Below are 25,099 nucleotides of genomic sequence, written 5' to 3'. Positions count from 1 at the left end.
TGCGTTCTGCAGAGCAGACACTGCTATGTCTTCCGGAAGGAAATCTGGCTTTATCAGCTAAGCCCAATCTTGGTTCCCAACACTCAAGAGGGCCTGTCATGAGCCCGATCTCCCTCACTGGACTACAAACTCATGAAGGTGGGGACCGATCTGCTCATGACAATATTCTGAGCACTTAGCCTAACAGCTGACACCTAATACAACCTCAACTGACACTTTTCAAAGCCTGATGTGACTCTCATAAACCATGACCAACACAGGCATGTCATACCCATCAGGCTATCTTCTTAGATAGCATCTAAGAATGAATCATTTCAAAACAAACAAACAAACAATCAAACAAAAAGCCACAGCACTGTGGTGTAACCACTGTGAGCTAGGTGGTTATTTTCTTAGACTTCTCATCTCCGAAGATTCATACAAGCTTAGATAACTTCCTCATTGTACAGCTGAGAAGCCCCGAAGACTAAAATAATTCACCCAATGCCATCCATTAGTATCTGTTGCTGAGAAGTAAAACTTTCTACATTTGTTCTTTTAGTACAGCTTAACAGGAGATGGAATGAGAGACGGCGATTTCTGGAATTTCCTAAAGTAACCACATATAGGACAAAAATACCATTGGCGACAAAATCCCAGTGGTCAGCAGTTACATGGAAGATTAGCTGAGAGAAGTCAGTCACATTTTGATTCAGGAAGTCTTCGAGAAACATGTGACCATCACCCACAAGGTAATGCACTGAACTTGGACAAGGGAGACCGGTCTACAAATCCCGGCACTTCTGTGCTGGAGACAATGAAAATGCTTACAGAGGAGGTCAGCTCTGCAAACCAGCAGCACGTCCTGTGGTCTAGCATAAGACCTCAGAATGTCACATGAGGAGCCAAACCAGCTGTGAAGAAAGTCAGGAAAGGACCAGCAACGTCCAAGTCTCCAGTGCGTCAGTCTCTTACTAAGGTCCCATGATGACCTAAGCAAAAGTATTTCCAAACCCCTAGTCACCCAGCGCACACACCCTATTTTTAGTCCAATAACGAATCAAATCAACATCATTATTTGTTGGGCAAACAACAGTGCACTTTGACTGTAAAGGCAGGAATATCTACATTCTACTTCTGATTTTTATTGCTGATCCCCCAATTTCTATGTTTATTTATTTTTGTTTAATTTTTATTCGGTAGGCTCCATGCCCAACATGGGGCTTGAACTCACAACCCTGAGATCAAGAGTAGCATGCTCTTCCAACTGAGCCAGTCAGGCACTCCAATTCTGCGTTTAACTATGCTGCTAATCTCCCACTGCCCTGTGTGCCCAAAGAAAAAAAATGGAAATTTAATCGTGAAGTGAGAAAAGCCTCAATAACTACTTGTAATGTTAGTCAACTTCTTCCAACATTATAAAAACTCTCGCTGTTAATATGTAAGTACGTCAGAGAACAAGAGTAGAACATGGCCTACTTGGAGAATTTTCTTTCAGATGCTGTTTGTAGCCAAAGGCATTTGCACAAGCCAAGACTGTTCTCCGTGGCAACAGAATTTCTTTTAGTATACGAGATAACCTCTCATCCGTTCTGAGGCAAATGAAGTTAATAAAAGGAAAAACAGCTTAAGTTGAAGAACAAAGAACAGAAAGAGCTAAGATCTTAGTTGGGAGCATGCTACAGACAGCCCAGCCATGAGGCTCTGTCGTCTTCTTTCCCATCTCTGAACCCCGAACTGTTTTCACCAAAAGCAGCAGAGACAGAGACATGTGAGAGAGAGAGAGACAGAGAGATATAAGAGAGAGACAGAAATAGAGAAGGGTGAGAGAAACAGAGAAACTGAAATAATCCCAGAGGTAATTAGTTCTCTTATAAAATTTTATGTAATAGAAAAGACTGGAGATCTCAGACTCCATCCTTCTCCTGATCCCTGACACAGCCACTAAAAAAGATCAAAACGGAAGAGGCATGGTTTAACTGTAGCAATGCAAAAACAAAACACAAAACAAAAACAAAAACCAGGGCTGGACTTCTGGATTAAGATGGAAGGCTGAAACCGCTCCACAACTACCTTCTCTCCCGCAGGACCCAGAAGAAGGAAGAAAAGAAGAAGCAGAAACCTGCAGTAACAATCACCAAACAAAGAAACAGATACTCGGAAGCAATATACTTCAAATAGTGGCAAGGAAAAAGGAGAAGTTTCTAAAGGATAGCAGACAGCAGAATACAGTTCCTAATCCCCCCTCCAGGCCCTGAAAATTGTCCTGTGGGCCAGCAAAATCCTGAGAACTCTCATTAAAGCCCCCAAATCTTCAGAGAAACAATGGAGGGGGTGTCCTTATCTTCAGATCAGTGAGTGGTTGCCCTGGCGGCTAAGGAGAAACCAGCAAAATGAGAATGTGGGGACCGACCCCTGAAGTCAGGGCTTCAGGGATATAGAACGGGTTAAAGAAACAATCAAAGCCCAAGGGTGTTATTCTCTTCCAACTAGGCAGAGTGAACTCTAAGAGATAACTCTTAACGAAATCTCAGAAGAGACCCACCGAACCCAACACAGATGCAACAAAGCGGCTCTTAACCAAATGCTCTCACATGAGAGATCGGCCACCACGCAGCAGAACAAACTCGAATGTTCTGAGGAGCATGAGCCATGATGAAAGAAAATGGCACGGTAACCATGCAAATATTCAAAAAGAAAAAAAAAAAGCAGCACGCAAAACAAAAGCCAAACTCAAAAAATGGTAACGGCCTAAAGAGAGGGGAAATCCACACACCTGTTGGTCCCTATAGGACAATACGGTAAGAACGTGGATTCCAAAAAAAAAAAAAAAAAAAAAAAAAAAAAGAACGTGGATTCAAGGGAACAAGCGCTGAATGGACACCAAAAACAAGATCATGAGACCACAGACCCCAAAGCACAAAGTACCAAACGATCCCAACACAGAATTAAGGCATGGGAAACAGAATAAGCCCTGCCGAGAACAAAAACAATGACTCGGAGGAAAGGTTGAGGCAAGTGTAGCGAACCGGATTAGCAAAAGACAGACTGAAAGACGGACGCCGCTCCGCACGTGGAGAGCTGCGTCCTCCTGGCTAGACACGGAGAACCAAACGGGGTTCCAACAAGAAACACAGGGACGGTCGCAAATCTGGGAAATCCTATTCTCCAAGGAAGAGCTGAGCAGCCTAGGGCAAAGTGGGGAAGAGAAAATCCAGAGGGAAAGAGGCTGCGAAGTGCGCACGGTCACGTGGGAAAACAACCACCCCGGAACCCCATCTCCGGCAACACTGACCGTATAGCTGGGCCTCCCGCGAGAGACGACCAAAAGCCTGAGGAAACAGTAAGAGTTTTTTACACCCGCCACTGAGCTAACACGAAGGAGTAAACTGAACCTGGACAAAGCGACATCGAGAATCCTACAGATACGGGAGGGCCAGAGCCGGCCTCGGCCGTGAGGGCTGCTGCCGCCCCCGGACACCAAACTCCCGTGGTGACAACTGACAGGAGATCAACTCAGGGCCTGCCCCCGGTAAGGACTCTGACAGCACACGGCTGAAGACCGGGGACCCGCACCCACATTCTCAGGGGAACAAGAAATACCCCAGTGGTGCAGAAGAGGGCAGCAAGAAAACTGCTTTCTCGGCTCTGACGGTCAGGCGAAGAAAAACAAAGAACTCTCGGGAACGGATAACGAGACCGCTTTCACATGAGTCTGTGTTGTGAACTCACGCCACCGCCGTAGCACGAAACTGCAAGCTGAGCATCGGATGCAGATCGCTTCCCAGCGACTCCCCGGCATCTGGCAGGAGCTGCTGCACATCTTCTCTGCCAGACCTTCATTTCCATCTAGGCCTCAAAGATAGGTTCCCGGGAAGACGAGTGGCTCACAGTTGAAACAACAACAAAGTCACAAATAAGACAACACAAGACAACATGAGTGAAACCGGCAGAGACAGGTTGAGGCTCAGAAGTGGTGGAATTAGACACAGAATAGAAAATAATCACGTGCAATATATTTAAGGAAACAAAATATACGCCAAGCAAAGGAACAATAAAGAACTGCCACGCAGGGGTGCCTAGCTGGCTCAGTGCGTAGAGCATGTGACGCTTGACCTCAGGGTTGGGAGTTCAAGACGCACATCGGGCACAGAGCTTACTTTAAAAATTAATTCATTGATCAATTAGTTGAATCAATGAAAGCTCTGTAATTATCTCCTGGCTCTGACGATTATCACCTCACAGCCCATCTTCCCTCTACCCACAACACCCCGGCCACTGCTGCTACGGAGAACATCGCTGCTCTAACGGCTACGCCTGTCCAAGTTCCCCATGTCTCCTGGCTAATTAACCACCTGTCGGATGTGTGTCAGCCCTTCTCACTCTAGCCTCATGGCTCTCAACCTCTTCTGTGCCTTCTATTTGTCTCTCTGGATTTTATTCTGGCTGAGTTTTTATCTGTCTTGTTCCGTAAGTTTGACTCACGAACCACGTGAGTATTTTACAGAGTTCTAAATGAGACCGGGCTCTTTGGACAAGTGGCTGAATCAGGGTCTGGAAGCATGCAAGGTCAACCTGGAATATTTCATCAAATAAAAGTATTTTCTCAAAAAAAGGGAAAAAGAAAGGAAGCTTTCAAAGACTACATGAGTCACACAAAAGGACCCAAGAGCCAAAACTAAGAGGCTCCCACTGGTCAAAATGGGCCAATTTGAGCATTAATCGGAGCAGCAGCTCCAATGGACTGAAGCAAATTACTCTACAATGTTCCACCGCACTATTGACAGCCACTGGTTACTGCCAGTTTGCAGCTACCATGGACAGTGCTGCTGTGAGTATACATCCATCCCGACACACACATGTACCAGTTTTCCTAGGGTACGCCCTGAGTAGTGACATTTCAGGGTCATGAGGTACGTGTATCCTTGACTTGACCAGACAAGGCCAAACTATGTTCTGGTTGCTTCACTGGTGGCCTCTTAGAAGTCCACAGAGTCTGTGGCACAGGAGAATACCCACATACACTAAGTATACTGGCCTCTCCCACCATGCCACCTGTTCATATAAATGCCATAAAGGAACCCATTGCTGGATTATGGTTGGCTCAGTTTTTAACAGCTTTGGAATTCTGGGGGGGAATGAATGCCAGGAATACCATTCTCTTAGATACAGAATATACGAATGTGTTGATTTTTCATGGTGCCAACATAAAGTAAAACAACTACTGCTTATTGGAAAGAACAAAAAACTATAAAATGTTCTTGCCTTTGGACAGGCCCTTCAATAGTTAAATTTGCAGAGGGGCACCTGGGTGGCTCAGTCGGTTAAGCGACTGACTTCGGCTCAGGTCATGATCTCACGATCCGTGAGTTCGAGCCCCGTGTCGGGCTCTGTGCTGACAGCTCAGAGCCTGGAGCCCGTTTCGGATTCTGTGTCTCCCTCTCTCTCTGCCCCTCCCCTGCTCATGCTCAGTCTCTGTCTCAAAAATAAATAAATGTTAAAAAAAAATTTTTTTAATAAAAAAAAATAGTTAAATTTGCAGATATTATAATGATTATAAAAGTATCTGATAGGCTTAGTGCCTCTAGGTTACCACTACAGCATGCTGAGTTAAATCTAACTACCCTGCATAAGCAGAGATTGAGAGACCTGAGTTTCTTCTAGAGAAAGCAAGTATCAGTCTGTAGTAACAAATCTAAACAGAAGTTTATCAATCACAGTTTAGGAAAATTAACAAACATCTACTAGAAAGAACAGCTGAAACAAAAAATCCTTACATGTGTCTTTAAATATAATAATTTCCCCTTCCTTTATTCCTAAACCAACTAAAAGAGATTTGATTTATAGCAAAATAATAAACTTCCAGCTCGAGTAGAATGAGAAGTATATCAAAAACACTATGATGGGGGCGCCTGGGTGGCGCAGTCGGTTAAGCGTCCGACTTCAGCCAGGTCACGATCTCGCCGTCCGTGAGTTCGAGCCCCGCGTCGGGCTCTGGGCTGATGGCTCGGAGCCTGGAGCCTGTTTCCCATTCTGTGTCTCCCTCTCTCTCTGCTCCTCCCCCGTTCATGCTCTGTCTCTCTCTGTCCCAAAAATAAATAAATGTTGAAAAAAAAAATTAAAAAAAAAAAAAAAAACACTATGATGGCTTGACAAAATTATATAGACCAATGGGTAGGCAGTGGGTGTGTCAGTGGATGGAGGAAAGAGGGAGGGAGAGAAAGAAAAGAATAGAGCAGATGTGCAAAACATTTACATTTAGCGAATCCACGGTGTTCTCTAAACTGTTATAGGAACTCATATAAAGTTTAAAATGTTTCAAAAGAAAAAACCTGAAAAGAAAAAAAAAACTTTAAAAATGTACAATAAGGGGTGCCTGGGTGGCTCAGTCGGTTAACTGACTTTGGCTCAGGTCATGATCTCACAGTTTGTGAGTTCAATCCCCACGTTGGGCTCTGTGTTGCCAGCTCGGAGCCTGGAGCCTGCTTTGGATTCTGTGTCTCCCTCTTTCTCTGCCCCTTCCCTGCTCGCATTCTGTCTCTCTCTCTCAAAAATAAATAAACATGAAAAAAATTTTTTTTTAAATGTAAAATAAAATGTCGGTGCTCTAAAAACTGTAAAAGTTGGGGCACCTGGGTGTCTTGGTGACTTAAGCTCCTGACTCTTGGTTTCGGCTCAGGTCATGACCTCACAGGTTGTGAGATCGAGCCCCATGTGGGGCTCTGTGCTGACAGTGTGAAGCCAGCTTGGGAATTCTCTCCCTCCCTCTCTCTCTCTGCCCCTCCCCTGCTCCTGCTCTCTTTCTCTCTCAAAATAAATACACTTAAAAACAAAGTTTTTTTTATTGCAAAAGTTAACATTTTTACATTGCTGTTAATCTGGATCTTCCTACAATAATCACATATTACCTGTATAATAAAATGTTTTCAACAAACTCTTCTATTTTAAGCTAACAATATAAGATAGTTGGAGGCCCCTGCATACACTTACACATCCACAGGAATCCGGTCCCCCATTGAACAGGGAACAAGCTATTCTTACAATCTCTGCCTCGATCTTTCGCAGTCCTGGGAAGATATCTGGATGCAATGGATTACTCCACGCAAAATTTCCGTAAGCCTGCAAAGAAATGCAAGCAGATATGAAGTATGATAAATACACCGCATGGGACAAAGAACCATGCACTACACAAAAGTTTCTAAGTATCAGGCACAACACTAGAAACCGGAAAAACGGTAAGATGTGTTCTCCAACATAAAGAAGATCAACATATAGTGGAGGAAACAGACATGCAAATAAATTATTTTACAGCATGGTGAGAAAGGAAGCGTAGATGTGGTTAAAAGCACACACTAAAACACCAAACAGGGGCGCCAGGGTGGCTCAGTCGGTTAAGCGGCCGACTTCGGCTCAGGTCATGATCTCGCGGTCCGTGAGTTCGAGCCCCACGTCGGGCTCTGTGCTGACAGCTCAGAGCCTGGAGCCTGTTTCAGATTCTGTGTGTCTCTCTCTCTGCCCCTCCCCTATTCACGCTCTGTCTCTCTCTGTCTCAAAAATAAATAAACGTTTAAAAAAAATTAATTAAAATAAATAAATAAAAAATAAAATAAAACACCAAACAGACCCGTTTTGCAACCTTAGCTTTGCCTGTTACCTCTAGTTGTGTAATCTTAGGTCCAAAAACCTCTCTGAGGCTGTTTCCTCATATGCTCAAGGGGATAATTATGGTCCCTACCTGCTAGGGTTCTAGCGATGAGTAAATAACATAACACGCACGCAAAGCACTTAGTAGGGCATCCAGCACAAACCAGCTATTGTGGTCAGTGCAGTACCAGAAGCATGCAAGCGATGGAAGGGGCCCTAAGGAGGGAATAACAAACATCCCCAGGGGTCTGAGGTGTCTGTAGAGTGGAATCACTAGGAATGTGACAGATCAATAGGAATTCATCATTTAGAACAGGCGGAGTGAAGGGGAGGAAAACATGGTATGAGTGAGCTATGTGCCACGAAGAGAAAAGGTGAAAGTTTAAGTTCACGTGGGAAAGTAACAAAGTGGTTAAAAATACAGGTAGGAAGCTGGCTCCTGACGGGGTTTACATCTTCTGCTACAAAAGCAGCTTGGGTTTTATCCTGTAGGTAGTGGGAAGCCACTGAAAGGTTTTTTTTTTTTCCTGGTTTTGTTTTTGTTTTGTTTGTTTTGGGCAGAGGGAGGAAGGGAGAGAAAGAGAGAGAGAGAGAGAGAGAGAGAGAATCCCGAGTAGGCTCCACACTCAGCGTGGAGCCCAAAGTAGGGCTTGGTCTCATGGTGGTGAGATCATGACCTGAGCCAAAACCAAGAGTCAGACACTTAATTGACTGAGCCACGCAGGCACCTCACCACTGAAAGATTTTTAGGCAGAGAATAAGATCAGAGCACTATGTCAAGACATAGCAGAGCAAAACCTGTAATATTTAGTAAGGTAAGAGCAGTTTCATAGTTATTATAATCAAACACAAAGACCTTAGAGACTATAAGGCCCATGCCAATTTTACATGACAAAGTAGGGTTTAAGAAATAAACTTGATTAGAAAAGGAAGAAGCGATAGGCAACTCTAAAGTCAACAGAAAACAAGAATTATCTGAATTATGAGTGAGCCTACTGCTCATTCTCAGATCATCTGATTTGAGATGTGGGAAGTATAGGAAATGATGACCAAATTTCTGTTCCTCATCCCTTCTTAGCAAACAAAATATGTCTGGTCATTAATAACCTCAAATGATGGGGGACTACCTTCCCTAGTAATCTGCCTTCTACACAGGGCATGTATAAAGCCTAAAAACATAGGTCGTATTGTACTTTTTTACAGACTGAAGAGATCTCTAACAGTACAATTCATATTCACCTATGTGTGGGTAAAGAGAGACTCTCTGAAGTTATTTTTAACAATATGCTTTCCTTAAGTAACTTTTTTAATGTTTATTTATTTTTCAGAGAGAGAGAGAGAGAGAGAGAGAGAGAGAGAGAGAGAGAGAGTAAGCGCATGAGCAGGGGAGGGGCAGAGAGAGAGGCAGACACAGAATCCGAAGCAGGCTCCAGGCTCTGAGCTGTCAGCACAGAGCCCCAACGCAAGGCTCAAAGCCACGAACCATGAGATCATAACCCGAGCGGAAGTCGGATGCTTAGCCAACTGAGCCACCCAGGCGCCCCTACGTAATATTTTATTTTAATTACCCAACTAAGGAGAAAAACTGACTGGCACTCACCTTCACGAGGAGTTCGGTGAGCTCTTCCTCCCCACTGTACACAGCTCCGGACGCCTTCCCTTCTTGCCAGAAGACATCTGGAGAGAAAGTTAAGATCAGTGAGTCAGTAAACAGGAACTTTTGGGAAGACACTTAGGTTCTTTTTTTTTATTAAAAAAAATTTTTTTTAAATATTTTTGACAGAGAGAGACAGAGCACAAGCGGGGTAGGGGCAGAGAGAGAGGGAGCCACAGAATCTGAAGCAGGCTCCAGGCTCTGAACAAGAGGTCAGCACAGAGCCCAACGCGGGGCTTGAACTCACAGACTGCGAGATCATGACCTGAGCCAAAGTCCGATGCTCAACCGACTGAGCCACCCAGGCGCCCCTACACTCAGGTTCTAATAAGGAAGAAATACGAAGTTAACCCCACTGGTACAAAAGAAACCCCAAAGTCTGAGTGGAAACTCAAAGGTGTTCTTATAATAAATCAAGAAAAAGCATTCCAATAAAGAGCTATCGCAGCAAAATAAAGATGAAAGATCTTCCGTTACTATCAACAACGGTGTGAAAAGATATTCACAGCACCCAGGTATAATACAGATAGTCGAGGGGCGCCTGGGTGGCTCGGTCGGTTGAGCATCTGACTATGGCCCAGGTCATGATATCAGTTTGTGGGTTCGAGTCCTGCATCCAGCTCTGTGCTGACAGCTCAGTGTGGAACCTGCTTCGAGTTCTGTGTCTCCCTTCTCTTGCATGCTCTGTGCCCCTCCCCTTGTGCATGCTCTCTCTCAAAAATAAACAAACATTAAAAAAATATACAGTGCAACGAAGACGCTGTCATCATCCCCAACTATCTTCTAAAGGAGAAAAATTTTCCTTTACTTCTACTCATTTTCTGGTCTCTGTATGACTAACTTGACTTTTTTCTGCAAGAGGTTCCTTCTTCTCTCCCTTCCTACCCAGTCAAAGAAGTGTGAGGAGCGTCACGAGCAGAGTTGGCAGAAAGTATGAACTGGCAGTACACTCTCATCAGAGTTGGAGTCCAGGAACTGAATCCCTGACCAGACAAACCATGATGATGCATGTACCATCGGCCCCTGGTCTCAGTGTCCCCTCCTTCGCACGAGCCTGGAACCCACTCCCCCGACAATTAGCCACAACCTTCTAGCAACACATGTAGTAGCCCTCAGCATCAGGAACGCGGTCAACGCTGGGATCAAGCTCAGAAGAAAGGTTCCTGACCAGAACGCGAGGTCTAACTTTCCACTTCCTGTCTGGCGTGCTTCTCCAAAGGCAGTCTACCTTGTTATCAACAAATCTGCCGGCGTGGCTATCCCAGGCCCTTTCGCTACAGGACGGCTGTGCCCTACTGAAAGTGCACAGTGAGAGGGCAATCACAGAGACGCACGGACTGAAAACTGTAGCCACGGGCTCTATCAAGCCAAGATCTTCAGCTCCAACAAGAGAGAAGACGGAGCAGTGAACGTCCTCACTCTCAGCTCATCTGCCAAACCCTGGCTTGCTGCCAGGGTGACTTTCCCTCTTCCTTAAAGGACACTGGACTGACTGTATCATGCATGTCTTCAGATTGGAGGCCACCAGCCTTTCGAAAATAGGATACATGGTTTCATTTCCTGTCATCTTACCTGTGCTACAGAATATGGCAATGGACAACGAGTTAAAAATGGAAAGGAAGGAAATAGAGTGGCAGCAATCTGCCCTCATAATCATGGAAACTTTTAATACAAAGGTCTCAGAGTGCCGATCCCTGCTTTCCATCACCTATAAATCCTGGACTGCATCTAATTTTATACAATCTGATGTCAAAAACTCAACACGTCAAGCAGAAAATTTTAAGTGTGTTTGTTGAAATGCAATGTGGTATCCTGGACACTAGAGGAAAAGCTGGTGAGACAGGAACAGAATTTGCGGTTTAGTTAACTACTGTTTTAAGCAGTGTTAACGTGGTTAGTTTAGGTGTTAACATCAGGAGAAGCAGGGTGAGGGGCGTATGGGAAATCTCTGTATGTAGGACATTTGCAAGTTCTCTTTAAATCTAAAATGATGAAAAAAAAAATTAAAAAAAAAAAAAAAAAGAAAAGGGGCGCCTGGGTGGCTCAGTCGGTTGAGCGTCCGACTTCAGCTCAGGTCACGATCTCACGGTCCTTGGGTTCGAGCCCCGCGTCGGGCTCTGGGCTGATGGCTCAGAGCCTGCTTGGAGCCTGGAGCCTGCTTCCGATTCTGTGTCTCCCTCTCTCTCTGCCCCGCCCCCGTTCATGCTGTGTCTCTCTCTGTCTCAAAAATAAGTAAACATTAAAAAAAAAAAAAAAATTTTTTTTTTAAAATAAATCTAAAATGATGACAAACCAGAAAGCTTATTTTTTAAAATATTTGTAATATGATCTTAATCTGTAACAAACATGTATTTGTATTCATAAGTTAACATTTATTGAGTACTTACTATATGCCAGTTATTATACGTTTACCTGTATCATCCTGTTTGATCTCTATGATTATTCAAATAAGTTCTATTATCATGCTCCCTACTGTAGAAAGACAGAGACTGAGACACAGGTCAAGTAACTCACCCAAGATCATATTTAAGTGGCCTAACCAGAGTGGGAATCCAGGCTGAGTCCGTGGGCTACACTCTTAAACACTGAGCTACTCAGTATATTCATCCTTCCCTTATACACTCATGCATGTACCTGTATGTGTACGTGTGTTTGTGTTACACAAAAACACTGACACCTCTGACTTATATGTGGATCTCATCTGTGTTTATCTTGGATGACAGAATTAGAGTCACTTTTTATTTTCTTTTGTGCCTTTGTGCAGATTTCACAATTTCTATAATGAATCCGTATTTCATTTTCATTGTTTTTTTTTTAAAGACAAATGTACCTATTTTATTCAGGCTTACCAAAGGAAATGGGACTAAGTTCCACTGTCTCAGGAGACTGTTTTGCTTTATGGATGAAGGATGAATTTACATATAATTTTTTAAAAAAAGAAATTCAGGGGCACCTGGGTGGCTCAGTCAGTTGAGTGTCTGACTCCGGCTCAGGTCATGATCTCGCGGTCCGTAAGTTCGAGCCCCGCATCGGGCTCTGCGCTGACAGCTCAGAGCCTGGAGCCTGCTTTGGATTCTGTGTCTCCCTCTCTCTCTGCCCCTCCCCCACTCATGCTCTGTCTCTCTCTCTCTGTCAAAAAAAAAATAATAAACTTTAAAAAAAAAAAAAGAAAGAAAGAAATTCAGCCTCTGAGACGGGGCGGGCTCTCACAAGCATCTAAGTTCCAAGGGTGAACTGTTCTTAACCTGTACAATCATGAAACGATGACCAGACCAGCCACGTTAAGGAAGTCAACAGCTTGCATTTGCCGAGAATCATACCCATAGAGCTGTATTCCTTGAGTTTCTCCAGAACCGCCGACGAGCTCAGACCTTGAACGGGCAGGGCTTTCACGTATTCTTTGTCCACTTTCAGGAACGACATATTCTTGCTAATATCATCCTTGGTCTTGTTCAAGTTATCTTGGATCTCCAAAGGTAAGAGAGAAAGTTAACACGGAGATGGAAGCATACAGTGTGGGGAGCAGAGACCAAGTCAGCCGCTCAAGGCCGGGCATGACACGAGCGTGCAAAACGGGGACGATGGCATCTTGTTCTTAACAAGATGTGGTGACACTCTGACTACCTGCTGTTTTCTGGAATGTCTCTTAGAAGACTAAACGTCATCTTTCTCTCTGAAAGTCAAAGATGCATCCAATTCCCCACGCCTTTCCTCTGCCGTGCTCACCTCACCACTGCTTTACGTGGTGAGCGCGTAAACGTGAACGCTTCGCGTTTGCCAGGGCCGGCACCTCTCTGAGAGCAGTACTTGGACCTTATTCCTGTCCTGGCAACAGCTACAATGTGTGTGCTAAAGAAACAGAGGTAGAGTCACAAACAGCCACCAGAAAATAAGCCAAGCGGTAAGAGGGATCCTAGTACTCGAGGGGGTGATGAGCTCCTTGAACAGACAGACACACGCGGGGCACACCCAGAACCCGGGGGCCCTCCACAGCTTCTCACGTGCGTGCACAAGACATCCCTGGTAGAATGCCAGGGGGACTGCGCTCTACCTCCTCAGGTTGTCCACCGCCTGTCCTGTTTGGCCCTCGAGGGCTAGGAGGGGCTGGGGTCCTTTCTGCTACAGTTCATCAACTATGGCTATTTTCTCTTCATCCTCACCGCAACAGCCTGTGAACTACTTCGTTGAACTACTACTATGGGCCAGGGATACGCAGTGGACAAAATAAGGGAGGCAGTACAAGTGAAAATAACTCCTGTTCTCATGAGGCTTATCTTTAGCAGCAGAGGCCGAAAATGAAGGTCAGGTAGTGAAAAGTGCTGGGGGAGTGCTGAGGGGTGGGGAGGAGAAATAGGGTTTAAAAAAACAAAACAAAACAGAGCAGGGGCCGCTATCTGTGCTAAGAGACTGTCGGGCGCTAGATCTGGAAAAAGGGCTACATGTCACAATTTGTGTGTGTGACAGCGAGAAGGTTTCAGCAACACACTGGTGAAAGTGTCAGGCCCACGATCTGACTGCAAACATTTAGATTTTCCCCATCTGTAGCCTCGGATGATTCCAACACAAGAGCACCTCCTTAGACGTGGCCCCCAGTGAAACCACAGGGAAAGCCGCACCTTTGAAACACGCCTGTGACCGCCTCCCGAGCAAGCGCCGGCAGACAGCAGAGGCCACGCTCTCGGGCACGTGATGGACGCAAGGCGTGTGATGGAAGCGAAAATATTTTTAAAGATGTACGCGAAGAACTATGCCGCATAAATGGAGAGCGTGCAACAGGAGCAAACTATGAAAGCTGGGCGTTGGGGGCGCTTGGGCGGCTCAGTCGGTTCCGTGTCTGACTCTTGATTTCAGCTCAGGTCATGATCTCACAGCTCGTGAGTTCGAGCCCTGAGTCGGGCTCTTGTGCTGACAGCGTGGAGCCTGCCTGAGATTCTGTCTCCCTCTCTCTCTGCCCCTCCCCCACTTGTGTTTTTTCTCTCTCTAAATAAATAAATAAACATTAAAAAAAAAAAGCTGAGTTTCCACGCACAGACTATGCTGTTGTAATAAGAGAGACAAAAAATGATAATGAGTTATATTAGAAAGCACCCCCCCCCCAATTACTGCCTCAGAACCTCTATTACATTTTAATTTCTTCACAACATTTATTTCAAAATGAAATTCTTGGGGTGCCTAGCTGGTTCAGTTGGTTAAGCATCTGACTCTTGGTTTCGGCTCAGGTCGTAATGTCGAGGTTTCGTGAGCTCGAGTCCTGTGTTGGGCTCTGTGCTGACAGCATCGAGCCTGCCTGGGATCCTCTGTCTGTCTGTCTGTCTGTCTCTCTCTGCGCCTCCCCCACTTGCACTGTGTCTTTCAAAATAAATAAACTTTTTTAAAAAATGAAATTCTTATGTGTTTACCTATTTTCTGATTTTCCTACAAAAATATAAGCTCCACAGAGCAAGGACTTGGTCTTGTTCCCCTCTATATCCCCAGCATCCAGAGTAGTATCCGACAGAGCATGTGCTCACTAATTGTATGTTCAGTAAGTGAATTTACGGGAATGAATGACACAAGGATACACACGCCACTCGAAACAAAGAACTTTTGCCTCTGAGCCTCAAAATCTGGTTCTAAAAAACGAAAGGTGATTATATGGGTTTTAAGTGCCTTCCAATTATTATTTTATGAATTTAATAATAGTGTCTGGAATTTATTTGTCTCAAAATCTGAAACTGAAGGAGAAATGTGTGAAGAGAAAGAGCAGAAAAATCCAGGGAGTGAGAAGGGAAAATGCTAGTATCCTTCGAGATCCAGTCCACCCTCCCCCTATCCCTTAACTCTAGCAGGACTCAAGGAGATTTCCTTTTAGGGCTTACGGTGATTTGGAGTCAAATAAAAGCCTATCCACTCCCATTCCCCTTTTCTACCTCCCATAACTACTTCTACTTCCCCTATAGGAAATGCACCTGAAAATAAATACACAGTTACGGGAGAGTTAGCACAGGGGTCTGAATGAATTTTGGTCAAACGTTAAAGATGACTGATATCTTTTCTGGTTTGGTCAGGAGAGGGGAAAAGGGAAAGCGAACTGAGAGCCAAAAGTGAAAGGAAGCTTGAAGGAAAGCTGAGGGACAGGCAGGACCCTGGGAGAGATGACGACATTAGGGACTCATGTGCCTTCTTCCGAGCATGCCCAGGGCCTGCACTGTTATCTTCTTCTGTGATAAGGAGCCTGAGGGAAGGGTACAGAGGTGACAGTCTTTATCCTCAGCATGGGTGAGGGGAGAGAGGACACAGTGAAGGGAACATACTATATCGCAGACAGGTACAAAGAGCAAGAGAACAGTGCTAAGTTTCTAACCCTGTCAGCAAATTACAGCCCAAATCTGACCCCGGCCTGTTTCGTCAAGATAGTTTCACTGGAACACAGCCAAGCTCATCCCTTTACCCATCACCCTGTGCTGCTTTCCCGCCGCAGGGGCGGACTTGAAGAGTTCAGAAAGACACGGGATGGCCTGCGAAGTCTAGACCTCTCCTATCTATCTAGTCCTTTACGGAGAAAGTCTGCCAACCCTGGTCTAAACCAAGTAAGCACCCAACCCCAGATATATACCTAAAGTCAGCACGGCCAGATATTGCTCTAAAGCCACTTCTGTCAGGTTTTCTAATTTCAAGTTCTTCCTTAACAGACATGGCCTTTCTCCTTTGGTCAAATATGCTCGAGAAAGGGTTAAGTCGGATTTCTGAACCTTGGCACTTCTGACATTTGGAGCAGATAATTTTCTGTGGGGGACTGTAGGATATTTAGCAGCACCCCCGGCCACTATCCACTACATGCCAATAGCACTCCCCTCCAGCTGTGATAACCAGAAAGGTCTTCAAACATTGTCAGATGTTCCTTGGAGGTGGGGAACAAAATCACCCTCACCCTTGGGAATTCACACTAGGTTCGGCAAATAGAAGAAAGAGGAAATGATTATGGGGGTGGCGGTAGGGGAGAAGATCTGTACAGATTCCACTTACCTTGCGACCAATAATAGGCATCTTCCTGATGAGCTTAAAACATCTCTTTTTAAACCTTGACCATAAACCTAAAAGATACAATTGGCTCCGTTACCCACCTAAGTTTGCATGGATACGACCCGCCAGCCATAATACATGAACTGTTCCGCGTGCCTTCTGCGATCTCACCTGCCTTCCGATTGTAAACGTAGTTTCTTTCCTTTGTAAAAAAAAAAAAAAGCTCTGACATTTAAATTTTCAAATAAGTAACGTATTTACATGGTTCAAAAAGTTATTTAAATTAACAAACACACACAGAGTTAAAAGTTTCCCTCTTATCGGTTCCCTAGACTTTCATCCTACCCTCAGGGAAACACTATTACTATTCATTTCTACAATACCTACCTAGAGTTTTTTTTCTTTTTTTTCTTTCTTTATGCTTCTACAAGCAATAATAAAAATAAAATCTTATTTGTCTCACCTTTTAAACAGAAGGTAGCACACTCTAGTAACTGTATTAGACCTTGTTTTTCTACTTAGGAATATTCTCTTAAAGCTCAGAGCTTCCTCACTCATTTTTGTAGCTCTAAAATATTCCACCATATGGATGCATCATAGCTGATTCAACCTGCTCCTTCCTGGTGGACAGTTAGGTTATTTCTGGTGTTTCCTATTACCAACAACAGTGAAACAAAAACTTTGCAACAGGTACTGCACACGTCAGCGCGTGCCTAGAGCATAAATTCCCAGAAGCAGAATGCTGGGTCGAATAACATCATTTCAGAGCTGGTGACCTTCCCGAGGTTTCAGATGCCCAAAAGCTCTCTTCCCTTCCCCAAAACAAATGACCAAGCCACGCTTTTTCTTCAGGATCTATGCTCCAGTCTCTCATTCAACATACACCCTGACAGCATTTCAACATTTTTTGGGCCTAAAAAGGGCTTCAGTATCACGGACACCAATCGGACTCCCTGTCAGGCAGAGTACAGGACAAGTAGGGAATTCTGATCCTGTCCGTTATAATAATTGTAAGTGCATGGCATCTAAACAGACCATCATAACTTTTAATGAATTCAGATTCAATACAGAAAGCATTACCTACCATCCAAAGGCAACTAAGGATCAAGCATTAATAACTTGCTCAAGGCCACAGATCACATCAGTGATGGAGCACGGGCTTCAACTGAAGCAAGGGGCACGTGGGTGGCTTAGTCGATTAAGTGTCCAACTTTGGCTCAGGTCATGATCTCACGTTTCATGAGTTCGAGCCCCACATCGGGCTCTGTGCTGACAGCTCAGAGCCTGGAGCCTGCTTCAGATTCTGGGTCTCCCTCTCTCTCTGCCCCTCCCCTGCTCACACTCTGCCTCTGTCTCTCTCTCTCTCTCAAAAATAAACATTAAAAAATAAATAAATACACTGAAGCCTCAATTTTCCTAGCCCTAGACACCCAGGGCTCTATGCACAGCAGGAATTCTCAGTTATCCCAAATGAGTCTATAAGGAACCTAGACCTAGCTTCTGTGCAGGCAGGAAATGAATATGAACTTCCACATTTCTAGATGTGGGCATTCCAACTTCCCCGGCCAGTGGAACTCTCTCCGACAAGCATAGACTACATCTGTGCCTTCTGTTAGCACTGATGACAGGACACCTTGCATCTTTACTAGTTGTTTTGCTTGGGTTGCAGGCCTGTCTTTCCACCTTGCCGTCTGTGGCCCAGCACTGGAGCCAATACTCTGTCAATGCCTGGAGCAAAGCAGGTAACTGAGTCTGAGACTGAATAAGAAGACAAAGGGATTGAAATCACTTGTTTGTAGTTGCTATTTTGTTTACACTTTGGAAGACAGTAAAACCTTGGATTGCAGGTAACTTGTTCTGCGAGTGTTCCACAAGACGAGCAAACATTTCTAATCAATTTTAACTTGATAAACAAGCGATGTCTTGCAATACGAGAAGTACATGACGCCCGACGTCACATGATCACAACTGAACCAATGGTTCTTTCCTCTCTCTTTCTCTCTCTGCAGGATTGTGGGTAATCATCTCCCATGCTCGGATGCACGGTCTCAGGCCGCAGTGTTTGGCAGAAATCGGTGATTTTTTAGACCATTCAAAGGTGCCCACAACTGGCACTAGTGTATTTTTTGTCACTTCAAAGCACCTATGGATGGCCCTTTGCTTTTCCCTCCAAGAGTGAGCTTAGGAATGCTCTGCTTTATTCTAGGTCATTGGATAGGTTCCTTGTTAAAATTGCACAAAAAGAAAGATTCCATTGAGTCAACAGATAGCAGTGATTCTGTTAGTGATAGTGAAAGCTGTCCTACACAATAACCCTCCTCTCTCTTGTCTCCCGCACAACAGTCACGAAGGTTTTCTAACGTGCAGGCTGCTTATTTTTCTATTTTGTATTATATTACAGCACTATACTCATTTTCATATGAATATTTTTGGATTGTGGAACGAATCATCTGAGCTTCCATTATTTCTTATGGGGAAATTCATTTCGATATACAAGTGCTTTGGATTACAAGCATGCTTCTGGAACAAATTATGCTCGCACACCAAGGTTTTACTGTACTTCCTTCCACTCTTAAGTTCTACACACTGAAGTACACAGCTGTGATCCTAGAGCATGTACAACGCCGTGCCCTCTTCTCGATTACACAATTTTCTACGTGAAGAACGCTTCCTAAACATAGTTTTAAATACTACCATAACAGTCCATCAAATGCACGTAATTTAGCGTTGGACGTTTAAGCTGCTTGTTATTTGATATTTCTAACTGTATTAAAGCTGTAAAAATTCAGAACAATTCCCTTATTTAACAGATGAGATAAATAACTAATGGGACAGAAAGAGGTCTAAAACTCAGCAAAAAGGAGTCCCTTGAGAAGTACAGTAACGTGGCTGGGTCGGGGAGGACAGAGTCAACTCTGCGTGCGATTTAACAGTACAGGTAGAAAGAACAGAAATGTAAGATCGGAGATGGAGAAACTAGAAATGAAAAGATCATGTGGTCATGACCCGAAAAGATAATCTCAAAAGTAAAAGTCCCCAGAGGTACATAAAGAAAAGTAATTATAGTGTTTTAAGGTAATAAAATAGTAAGTGCCAATGCAAGGACAACAACGTATAGCTCCTTGCAGCTTACAGATTCCTTTCAAATTATGCCTCTCGAGGGGCGCCTGGGTGGCGCAGTCGGTTAGGCGTCCGACTTCAGCCAGGTCACGCTCTCGCGGTCCGGGAGTTCGAGCCCCGCGGCAGGCTCTGGGCTGATGGCTCGGAGCCTGGAGCCTGTTTCCGATTCTGTGTCTCCCTCTCTCTCTGTCCCTCCCCCGTTCGTGCTCTGTCTCTCTCTGTCCCAAAAATAAATAAAAAACGTTGAAAAAAAAAATTAAAAAAAAAAAAAATTATGCCTCTCGATACTCATATTACCCTATGACTAAGTAAGGCGGGTAGTACTTCTGCCCATTTTACTGCGAGGAAACAGGCTGAGAGAGCTTATGGGTGTTAGTTAAGGTGCCAAGGCTAGAAACTGGGAGTGTTATGACCTCCTCCCACCACATAACTCTGATTCCTATTCATGAACTATGGACAACCCCACAGTTAAATCAACATCAAGTTATAGCGATATGAGCTGATAATCACAGAGCAGAATTAGGGAAGAGATAACACCGTAGAGGGCTGCTGACCCCTGGCCACACTCCCACCCCCATCTTCCTACAGCCTCTTGTTCTTATCTGTAGCAGCGTCCATCCTGTGTTGCAGAATTATCCTCTCCTCTCAGAAGTGTATTCAGAGTTTGAAGATCAGCGGGATTTATCACTAGTCCAGACTTTAGACTCCTCTGGGGCAATATGCTAAAAATAACTCGACTGTTCCGTGGCAAGCACAATTCCCCTACGTGAGCAAGGTACTGAAAACACGGCAATTTTATCAAGACTATCTCCAACCTCTAGAGAGAAGACATTTTGATCTGTGTCTAAAATTCAAGTTAGAAGTTACAAAATAAAAAGTGTTGTGTGTGTGTGAAACTATATGAAACTGTTGACATTCAAAACTTTTGACCTACAAAAGATATTTTGTACGGTTCAACTGGATTTAAATGTAGAAAAAGACATATGTAAATAGTGGTTAGCTCTAGGTAGCAAGATTTTCATTTTGTTCTTATGGCTTATCGGTATTGCCTACTTTTCTGCAGTGGACATGTACTACTTTCGTAATAAGAAAAACATGTTATTAAAAACGACTTATGGGGTGCCTGAGTGGCTCAGTCGGGTAAGTGTCTGACTTCAGCTCAGGTCACGATCTCATGGTCTGAGTTCGAGCCCCACGTCGGGCTCTGTGCTGACAGCTCAGAGCCTGGAGCCTGCTTCCATTGTGTCTCCCTGTCTCTCTGCCCCTCCCCCACTCATGCTCGCTCCCTCACACACTCTCTCTCTCTCTCTCTCTCTCTCTCTTTCTGTCAAAAATAAACATTAAAAAAAATTCAAATAAATAAATAAACATTAAAAAATATATAAATAAAGTTAAAAAAAATGACTTAAGGGGTACCTGGGTATCTTGGTCAGTGGAGCATGTGACTCGTGATCTCAGGGTCGTGAGTTCAAGCCCCACATTGGGCATGGAGCCTACTTAAATTTTTTTAAAAATAAATAATGTGGAGTTGGGCTTACAAAGATTTACATGGCACATACCACAAACACACCGCTACTAGTAGTTTTCTCACGGAGTGCACAGAAGCCAGCATATTCTGTTTGCGACATTAAAGGCAGGTAAGTACCAGGACCTAAGACGGCCACGCTTCTACCACCAGGTAAGCAAAATGCAAGCAGGCACCGTGGCCAGCAGAAGTCAAGCCGGAAGTCAATGCCCGAAGCTCATACTCATCAGAGCAAAGAAATATAAATCTCAAAGAAATATAAATCTCAAGACTTCTAACCTTACGTTGCTTTATACAAATGCACCACCTTAAAAGGAGAAGTACTTAGAGTGGCGGCTGGTACGAGCTGGGGGGAAATATGCTAACGGGGGCTTATCCTTTAAAGGGGCCAGGGTTTCAGTTCAGGGTACTGAGAAAGTTTTGGAGATGGATGGTAGGAGCGGTTGCGCCACAAACTGAATGTACTTGAAAATGCACAGAACAGTAAATTTTGCGTTACGTGCATTTTAATCACAATAAAAAAGAAAGAAGGGGAAGTATATTTATTGCTACTCCTTAGAGTCCTCTGCAACAGACTGCTTCACCTGGAAGGACAAGATGGTGGGCACCACTGAACAGAACGCTTCCCTGGACAGGCTAAGCCTGAGCAGAAAGACACAGGGCCTTGTGTCTCTGTGTGTCCCCTTCCAAACCATGGAGCAGATGTGGCAGAAGGGTTAGCCAGTCCCATACATCAGAGTTTAAGGGAAAATCTTACAAGGACCAGGAGCCGAAACTGAGGGCAGGGTTTTTAAAGCTGGAGTGAACTACAATTGAGACAGGGCATCAACTCTCGTTTCCACTTTAAGTGCAATGTTTACTACGCCATAACCCTTCACTGTTACTAGAACAGCTCGGTGGCTCTCTGCAGGGTAAGCGGGTAAAACAGAATGTGGCTTCTACGTTAACTCTCCTGGGGAAAGAAGAGGAAAGCAGAAAAAGTACAGTGAAGGAGACCCTTGAAACAGATGTTATCAGGGAAGCAAAGGGTCCTGGAAATTTTAAACAAGTGAGAAATGACAAGCAGTCCTCTTCAATGTTACTGGGTTTTTTAATCCCATTAATTCAGGCAGCCGCTGCTACGGGTGGGGACGGGGTGCAGAGGAGTGTTACAGACACACCCACCACTCCTACTTCACTCACCAAGCACAACCTGCAGGAGGAAACAATCCACAAGGAGGGAACGCGCAACCAGGTTTGGCAGGGGAGGAAGGGTGGGTGCGACCCTAGGAAGGATGGAGGATCTGCAAACACATCACTTCTCACCTTTCCTGCACTCCCGGAGAAGGGACCTCCTCTTCACTATGTCCCTTAGGCTCCCTGAGTCACTACCCAGGAAGCTCAAAGTGTGCCGTCTGTCCCCTGACATCAGAAGTTCAACTCCAAGAGGACAGGGACCCTGTATAACCTGCGTCGCTATCCCCGGACTCTAGCACGGTGCCTGGCACACAGCAGACATTCAAATGGTCACTGCAACAGTGCTGTCCCAATTTCACACAATCTGTAGTGAAAGGGTGGCCTAAAATGAAAGTAATAAATTCCTGCCTGGGGAACTCTGGGCAATACAATTATGTTCCAGGCAAGAAACTAAACATGGGAAAGGCTTAAGCCATACTTTGAGATACCTGTGGATCCTTACAACAACTAATTTCTCAGGACTTTTTATGTAAGCTGCGGATCCAGAAAAATCAACAAAAGTAGTAATAGTTACATTCGGGTAGCTATTATAACTTTATGTAGACAACCTTATTATAATTTTACAGTCAGAAGACAATGCCCCACTTCCTATCTAAACAGATTTTAAAAATCAGAACCAAACCAAAGGCAAGAAATTAGTCCAACCCATCAGCCATGAGCTCTAAAGCTGGTCAAACTCCACGCTACCTTTCCAGACGGGAGGGGGCGGTATACTTACTCTCTGGCTGGAAGACGAAGCCATATACCCAGACTATCAGCAGGGTGCTCACGACACTGCAGGCAATCAGCTGCCAGGGCTCATACTTAGTACAATGTCCATTTACATAATTCTTGGCCTTTGTGGAATATACTTCCAAGATCTCAAGGTAGGGCTCAAAAGCCTTCTAGAAATACAAGGGAAAAAAAAGGAACATTACATTCAGAGAGAGAAGGGACTTCCGTTCTGCGGCCCTCCTTTTTCAAGGGCAAAGCCATTCGTGACCTGGCCCCACCCCGGCAATACTCTTATCATGCTCTACAGTCCTCAAAGCTCTGCTTCCGAGTCAGGTGGACTTTGACAAGGGTTTTGATCTTCTGCCTTGTCTATAAAATAAATGGTTCGGCTGCATCATTTCAGCTCTAAAGCTTCACTATGACTGCAGTGCTCATCGCCCCACTCTCTTGACTCAAACGAATCCGCTGGATACGAAGGGCTCTCTCTTCCTCTCTACTTTATTGGAATCTCTCCCATCTGCTAACGCAGGGGGTGGGCAGACCGTTCTGTAAAAGGCCAGAGAGGAAACAGTTCGGGCGTCACAGGTCAGCCAGTCTCTGTTACAACTACTCCATTCTGCCGTTGGTAGCACAGACACCACCACGGAGGGCGGGAAATGAGTGACCACGGCTGTTCCAGCAAGAGTTCGTTACAGATGCTAAAACTGGAATTGCATATCCTTTCACAGATCACAAAATATTCTTTTTGTAAAAACAATTTTAAAAATGTAAAATGTCATTCTTAGCTCACGGACTGTACCAAAACAGGCGGCAGGCCCGATTTGGCCCACAGGCCACAGTCTGCCAATCTCTGCTCTCAAGCCCAACTTGACTGCAAAAGTCTCTTTTCATAACTTTTTAAAAAAAATTTTTAAAGGTTTAGTTACTTCGAGAAAGAGATAGAGAAGGGGGGGGGGTGGGGAGGGAGAATCTCGAGCAGGCTCTGTGTTATCAGCATGGAGCCCAACGTGGGACTCGATCCGACAAACCATGAGATCATGACCTGAGCTGAAATCAACAGTCAGACATTTAACTGACAGAGCCACCCAGGTGCCCCTTGACTACGAAACTCTTAAATTCTTATCATTATGTGTATCCCTCACAATATCTGGCACAAGCAAGAATAAAGTCCTCTCATCTGGACTCCTGAAAATTTCATGACCCACTCATGAAAATTCATCTCTCCCATTAAATTCTCCTCAGGTAGTCACTTGTGACTCCACACAGAGCTTATCACAATGTGCCCTGCAGTCAGTCTACTCATCTGTTTTTTATCTCTCTGACTACGTGGTTGGGTCCTTGAAGGCTGATCAGATCTTAATCATATTTATAAGCCCCCACAGTGCCCTGTACAAAACAAGTTCATCTGATAGTTTGTTATTCACTCACTTATTCAACATTTGCAAAGGATCATCAGTATTTAAGGCATTAAGCTGGGGAAGCATTATGGTAACCATCACAAGGTCTTGCCCTCACTAAGCTTACAATCTAATGGGAAAGAGGTGTGTGTGTGTGTGTGTGTGCGCGCGTGTGTGTGTGTGTGCATATATATGTACACACACGCAAACATACACAGGCTGACGCATACATGAACAAATCATTCAAACTCATTAGGATCAATACTACAGAAAGGATGTAAGTAAAGTGCTAAGAGAGACCACTAAGGAAGGCCTATCGAACTCACCTAAGAGGAGGTGGGGAAAATGTGGTTCAAAGGGTTTAAAAGATCTATCAAAGAAAATTCTCTTGCCAAAAAAGTTAAAAGGAAAAAAAAAAAGAAGTCATACCAGGAAGAGAGAGCGACAGCTGCAAAAGCATTAAAAAAAAGTCTAGGGATGGCAAAAAACATTCAGCATGGTCTAAGAGCAGAGATGAGGACAGGGACCCATCTGTCTCAGCACGTCTAGGTCCGCAACACAGAGCAGAGTGCCCAGCACACAGGCCACACCACACAGCACTTGGATAGTGGCTGACCAGGACCAAGTGCATGAGTGAACATGTCAGTTGGAGAACGGAGACTGGGAGAAGTACACTAGGTCCAGATTAGAAAGATTAGAAATGGTCTTAAAAACAAAAGACAAACAAACAAAAAAAAAAAACCATGTACACTGGGAATATAAATTGACAGGCAATTTTTGTAAAGTGATTTGTCACTGCCTATTAACGTTTTAAACATACTTACTTTG

The 25,099-nt window shown here is 44.5% G+C and overlaps 1 protein-coding gene across 4 annotated transcripts in view; it reads right to left on the bottom strand.

The window, feature by feature from the left end:
* SGPL1 (sphingosine-1-phosphate lyase 1) overlaps nt 1–25,099 on the bottom strand; it is a 60,598-nt gene that overhangs the window by 11,179 nt on the left and 24,320 nt on the right. For all 4 annotated transcript variants that reach the window (XM_043596549.1, XM_043596547.1, XM_043596550.1 and 1 more), the window contains exons 3-7: nt 22,879–23,044; nt 16,283–16,350; nt 12,598–12,745; nt 9,224–9,300; nt 6,970–7,098 (exon numbers count right to left, since the gene is read on the bottom strand). In XM_043596549.1, the coding sequence (XP_043452484.1) occupies nt 6,970–7,098; nt 9,224–9,300; nt 12,598–12,745; nt 16,283–16,350; nt 22,879–23,044 (588 nt within the window). The remainder of the gene's footprint in view (nt 1–6,969; nt 7,099–9,223; nt 9,301–12,597; nt 12,746–16,282; nt 16,351–22,878; nt 23,045–25,099) is intronic.

This window comes from Prionailurus bengalensis, chromosome D2 (assembly GCF_016509475.1).
Source record: "Prionailurus bengalensis isolate Pbe53 chromosome D2, Fcat_Pben_1.1_paternal_pri, whole genome shotgun sequence".
Classification (NCBI taxonomy): domain Eukaryota; kingdom Metazoa; phylum Chordata; class Mammalia; order Carnivora; family Felidae; genus Prionailurus; species Prionailurus bengalensis.
This window is presented reverse-complemented; position numbering and strand designations above follow the sequence as displayed.